Raw genomic sequence first — 5,765 nt, 5'->3', positions numbered from 1 at the left:
ACATTGTAGTTTTGAATAGTCAACTTAGAGTAGTGAAACTCCTAATGGACCGCATACAACACAACCAAGCTATGTCTCATATGCGAGGCTGGCAAATCCAAGAGGACCGATGTTTCCCTAGGTCATGCAGGGTGCCTCACCGCTGAACATGCAACTTTTACCTTTTCTATTCTACATTGTAGTTTTGAATAGTCAACTTAGAGTAGTGAGCCTCCTAATGGACCGCATACAACACAAACAAGCTAGGTCTCATATGCGAGGCCGGCAAATCCGAGAGGACCGATGTTTCCCTAGGTCATGTGGGGCGCCTCATCGCTGAACATGCGGCTTTACCTTTTATATTGTACATTGTAGTTTTGAATATCAGCTCAAAGTAGTGAGCCTCCTAATGGACCGCATACAACACGACCAAGCTATGTCGTACATGCGGGCCCAGCAAAACCGAGAGGACCGACCTTTGCCCTAGGTCATGCTGGATAACCCTAGATTCCGTATGCAGGCCTAGTGAGTTGTGGGCCTACAGGACGGTCCCATACGTGGGCCCAGAGAGTAATGTGCCTCCTCATGGACCGCATACAACATAACCGAGCTAGCCCAATATGCGGGCCCAGCAAAGCCGAGAGGGCCGACCTTTGCCCTAGGTCATCTTGGTAACTCTAGGGTTCCGCCGACCCGCCGCCGCCGCAGCCCCCCTCCTCTCGCAGTTACTAGTTAACCATGTCGTCCCTAAATTGTTCTAGCACACAGTGAATTTCTTCTGGCTATTCTGGAATCCAAATTAGTAGAATAAACAGCTCTAACTAGCAATAATGGAAACAGTGGAAGCACACTTGATCTAACATGGGAGTGCCTGTGGAGAAGAGAGGAACGCAGATATCCTCCCATCCGTCCATAGGTTAAAAGCCCGGCACCCGCACAACACCGAGCTCCATCTCCTATCCTCCTCCACCTCGCCCTCTCTCCACCTCTTCCCTCGCCCTCCCCTCCCTCTCCAAACCCCCGGCAGCCATAGCTACCGGGAGGGCTGGAGCTGGGGAAGGAGGCATTCCTTGGAGCCTGCGCGCCCCCTACCCAGATCCGCTTTTTCGGGTAGTCTTGGGCGATCTGGACTCTCCCCCAAATCGTTCGTTGCAGAGACAAGAAGTTGCCCTCGCCTCTGCTCGTTGTTCTTCGTAGCCTCGGATCAAAAGCAGCCGCCTTTGCATTCATTCTTCGTCGGCCCCTTCGGAGACCGCCCTCGTCAAGATTTGGTGGGAACCCAATTCGCAGGGGTTCCTCGTGGAAAGGCGCCGCTTCGATTCTTGTTTCTCCACCGTTTTCCACCCCCCTATATATCTCCACCTCCTGTCCACCTACTCGCCTAACTTCCTTTTACTTTGATCCGCCCCGTCTCGGTATTCGATCGCTGTCCGTCCGGCAGTTTCTTGATTTGACGCAGGCCAGATCGCTTTCTGGTGTTTTCTTTTCCCCGGAGTGGTTGAGGCGGTCCCCGTCCTCGGTCGGAGCCATGGCGGCGGCGAACGGAGGCGGCGCGGCGCTGTTCAGCGACGAGGAACTCCGGGATGTGAGCGGGCTGCGCCTGCGCGAGGGCTTCGTGGAGATGATGTGCGGATGCACCAGCCGCCGCTACGGCGACGCCGTAGGCCGCCTCCTAATCTACCCGTCCGGCGAGCTGGAGATTAGCTGCGACTGCACGCCCGGCTGCCGCGAAGGTCAGTGGCCCACCACCATACACCCACGTCCGGTCACTTTTTTTTCCTTTTCTTTTCTTGATTTCATGTCCGTGCATCGATGCTATGCACGGACGGTGTTTGGTCTTTTGGTCAAGCTGCTTCTTAATTCGATCTGCATGCAATGCCGGTACATGCGCCCCGGAGCCGCTCGCGCCCGGCGTCGCCTTCCTGCCAGTACTACTACTACCACTAGGTGTACCCATGCTGCCGCCGCCGCCCATGCATTGTCATTGTTGCTCTGGCCAATGTCAGGATATCTCCAGCGCGTCCGAGTCGCTGGTCTCTGGGATTAATATCGCCTGCATCATTCCTTCGGTTTATACATGCGAACCTTCGTGCCGCAGGTCCTAGCGCATGTAACATGGGAGCGTTTCTTCCGTGGTACTGTACTTGCCTAATGCACGTAGTTTGCCTCGTGTACTCTCTGCATGCTGGCGATGATCGGATTGCCTCTCTGTTCACGCAGTTCAGACAGGCCACACGTTCTTGCTCTCTCTGTTTGTGTTGAGGTCTTTCTCTTGCATGTAGTATCAGGTTGCGCTTTCTTAAGCCATGCCCTTCCGTGTCTATCCTTTGGGTGCTTGTTGTTTGCATTGGATAGGATATGGGAGGCCTGCTCCTGTCTCTGTTCTACCTGATCGCTTTGACGTTTATTTCTGACATATCTTGATGATGCCTTTGGTTTTCCATATCTGTATTTCAGTGTATCCGTACCGAACTTAGTAGACTATGATTGTGGTACCACTGAGGGTTTTACTGTACTCTGCACTGTAGGTCATCTTGCATTATCTGTACATTCGTATGAGTTCAGAGTCTGCATACGTAGTTCAGTGTCTTCAACTGAAAAAGTATCTAGCTGAAAATGTCTCTATGGCAGTTCAACGCGTTAAGCAACCATTCTCTTGTCCTTACATCAAATTTAGGTCTTTATTTGATCTAGCCTGGTCCTTAATTTTAAAGGAAGAAATGTGTGAAATAACATCAGAAAAAGATGGCATCACTTACGAGTTCCGACTTGCCGTATCCTATTTGATGTACATCTGCACCTTCCAGTTTTTAAGGGTTTGTTTATGAAACCTAGATTGATGTGTGATTTAACAAAGGTGAAAGGCTCTGCATTCAAAATATGCAGTTCCTTATGCCAATAAGTTATGACGGCGGCCTTCAGTAAGTTGTTTACTGATCTGGGTACATACAGCGGGGGTGCTTCTTGCTAAAACAACACCCAACCTCTTAGGAAATTACTTGTGTTAACTTGATAAGTGCTATCTTTGCTGGAGTGACATCACAGATGACCATACACTGTAATTTTTCTGTTTAGTGTTTCATCGCAGAAAACCGTCGTACAGGTTGTTATTGTGCTTTTTGTACAATAGTTTTGAACTTCTGTTATCATAATTATTCAGGATAATTGTCATTTGAGTTTTTTTTTACCTTGAATTCAGAAAAGCTGACTCCTTCAGCGTTTGAGAAGCACTCTGGAAGGGAGACTGCAGGAAAGTGGAGGAACACCGTGTGGGTCATGATTGATGGAGAAAAGGTTCCACTGGGAAAGACGGAATTTCTCAAATACTACAACCTGTCAAACAAGTCTGTTAATGGTTCGAACAGAAGTCGTAGTGGACGTCCATTGCACCGTGATGAGTTCATTCGCTGCACAAGATGTGACAAGGAGAGGAGGTTCCGTCTTCGGACCAAAGAAGAGTGCCGTATTTACCATGATGCTCTTGCAAAACCTAACCGGACATGTGCAAATTTGACGGCTGACAGGTATGTGTTGCAACCAATTATGTTAATTGATAGTCTAGTTTAAAATATTGAGTTGTAGCGTACATTTATTTCCTCTGTGCCATCTTTCCGAATTCATGTTTGGCACTCTCAACAGAAATCCATCGTGCAACTAATAATATTAATTAGTTCATATCAATTTCACGCCCAAGAAATGTATATAAGATGATAGCAGCTATGAGAATGATCAGATAATCCTAACCAAAAAGTATTAGGTTTCACAGTATAATAAGCATTAAGAGCGCCGAAGCAATCAAGTTAACATAAAAAATTGTAGCCCTTGTTCTCCAGTAAGACTAACAACAAGAAACTGATGTGGAGTGCCAAACAAACTCCCAAATAGGTTGTTTTGTCTCTACCGGTAGAGTTACAAGGATAGTGATTCCTAGTTAATAATAATCCAAATAGCAGGTACATCACCCGTGGTATTATTGGCACTGTCTGCTGTCGCTGCAGGCCGCTGCAAGCTGATAAAATGTCATACTTGTGGTACCAAATATTTTTTGCAAGTTCTGACTACAGTACACATGAGTGGCAACAGAAATGAAATACAGTACTTTTTTCGAGAAGTAAAATCCAATACTTTCAGAATTGTACCGTAGGAACTAGGAAGGTGAAACCAGAAACTGCTGGCCTGTATTACATGCTGTGAAAGTATGGCCGTGTAAGTTTGTTGCCAGTATTGTCAGTTGTCTGCACACTCGTGTGGCCTGTAACTACAGTAGACCATCATTGATATTACTGTATCTCTTAACTTTGCCTGCTGGCATAATATCATCATATATGAAATTTTATCAGGGACGGTTGAAGGTGTTTGTAGCTCTTGTGTTTTTCTTTGCTTGTTTCACTTTAAAAAGAAAATCGAATTGAGCCATTGCTTTTGCCTAGTTTACTTTGACAACTCCTTTCTGTTTCGATAGGTGGTATATTAAATTTAAATTATAACCTTAGTCATGCTGTTCCATTATTTTCTCTGGCATCATTTCATAGCGCTTATCTGACTTGTGGCTTGCATTTGTGATTCCACCAGCGTCACCTGCGATGACGACGAGGAGCGAGGGAGCCGCAAGGTGATCAAGGGCTGCTCCCGCGCTGCGTCGTGCGCGGGCTGCGAGAAGTGCGTGTGCTTCGGGTGCGAGATGTGCCGCTTCACCGACTGCGGATGCCAGACCTGCGTCGACTTCTACCGCAACTCCAAGGAGTAGGATGATCCTCCCAGCCGCCATTCGTTCCATTGCATTCGTTAAGAACACCTAAAAAGGCTCCCCTCCCCCCTCGCCGAGGCTGTCGTCCATGGCGAACCGGAGGGAGGGGGCAGCCTCCTTAGCTATCTATCACCTGCCTCCCCGGCACATCACCGGGGAGGAGAGGGAGAGGGACCCTATTCCGATTCCGGAAACATTGTTCTGTTGTTTCGTTCGTCCGTGTCTTTGCTTTGCCTCCGTTTCCATAAGACCCACCTGGGGAGGCAAAGTCAGTTGTAGTACCTGTTGTTACCGCACACCGTTCACCAACTGTTTACATTGAAATGCACCTGTGTATTGTCGGTATAATCTCGTCGCTTTGGTTGGTGCATGCAACGTGTTTGTGCGGGCGCGTGTGGCAAGCAAGGCGCATGCCTATTGTGGAAAAATAGCTATGATATCCGTGGTGGCGACATGACAGGCTGGGCGTGCGGCGGCAACTGTTGGGCGGTCGGAGCCGGGCAGCGGCGCACAGTGCCGGGGGAGCCCCTGTGCGGTGCCCCGCCGCAGCAGTGCCTGCCCTGTTTGGCGCCCCGTCCGTGGTGTTTGGGAAGGCGACAGGCCGCGCGCCTGGCATGGCAGCGGCCTGAAGTTGGCTGTGGACGAGGAGCAGTGGCCGGTACGTGCAGCGGTGAAAGCGATGGGAGGTGGCATGCATTGCATTGCATGGGCGTGGTGGATCCAGCCAGAGATTCGCTCGCAGGGTGGAGGCGACAAAACTGACATGCATAGCCCAGCAAGCGTAGGATGGCGCCCGGTGATTGTTTGTTCGATAGGGTAGGAGTACTACGCGCTTTGCAGCCGAGGAAAGCGGGACGTAGCTAGCATGCAATATGGTGGCGAGCCGTGCTCGATCCGGCGCGGCGTCTTGCCATCTTTTGCACGTTGTATTTCCCGCAAGGCCCAGGCCGCCAGCTGCTTGATGCGGTGCGGCGGCTTGCCATCTTTTGCACGTTGTATTTGCGCAAGGTCCAGTCTGCCAGGCGCTTCATACGGTACC

The 5,765-nt window shown here is 49.7% G+C and overlaps 1 protein-coding gene across 1 annotated transcript; it reads left to right on the top strand.

Annotated features, from left to right (window-relative positions):
- The first annotated feature begins 735 nt into the window (after positions 1-735).
- On the top strand, positions 736-5,071 carry LOC119277210 (protein ULTRAPETALA 1-like). Its single transcript, XM_037558460.1, has 3 exons — positions 736-1,712; positions 3,179-3,503; positions 4,552-5,071. The coding sequence occupies exons 1-3, from the start codon at positions 1,508-1,510 to the stop codon at positions 4,724-4,726; spliced, it is 705 nt and encodes a 234-aa protein (XP_037414357.1). The 5' UTR covers positions 736-1,507; the 3' UTR covers positions 4,727-5,071.
- Positions 5,072-5,765: the final 694 nt, after the last annotated feature.

This window comes from Triticum dicoccoides, chromosome 3B (genome assembly GCF_002162155.2).
Source record: "Triticum dicoccoides isolate Atlit2015 ecotype Zavitan chromosome 3B, WEW_v2.0, whole genome shotgun sequence".
Lineage (NCBI taxonomy): Eukaryota > Viridiplantae > Streptophyta > Magnoliopsida > Poales > Poaceae > Triticum > Triticum dicoccoides.
This window is presented reverse-complemented; position numbering and strand designations above follow the sequence as displayed.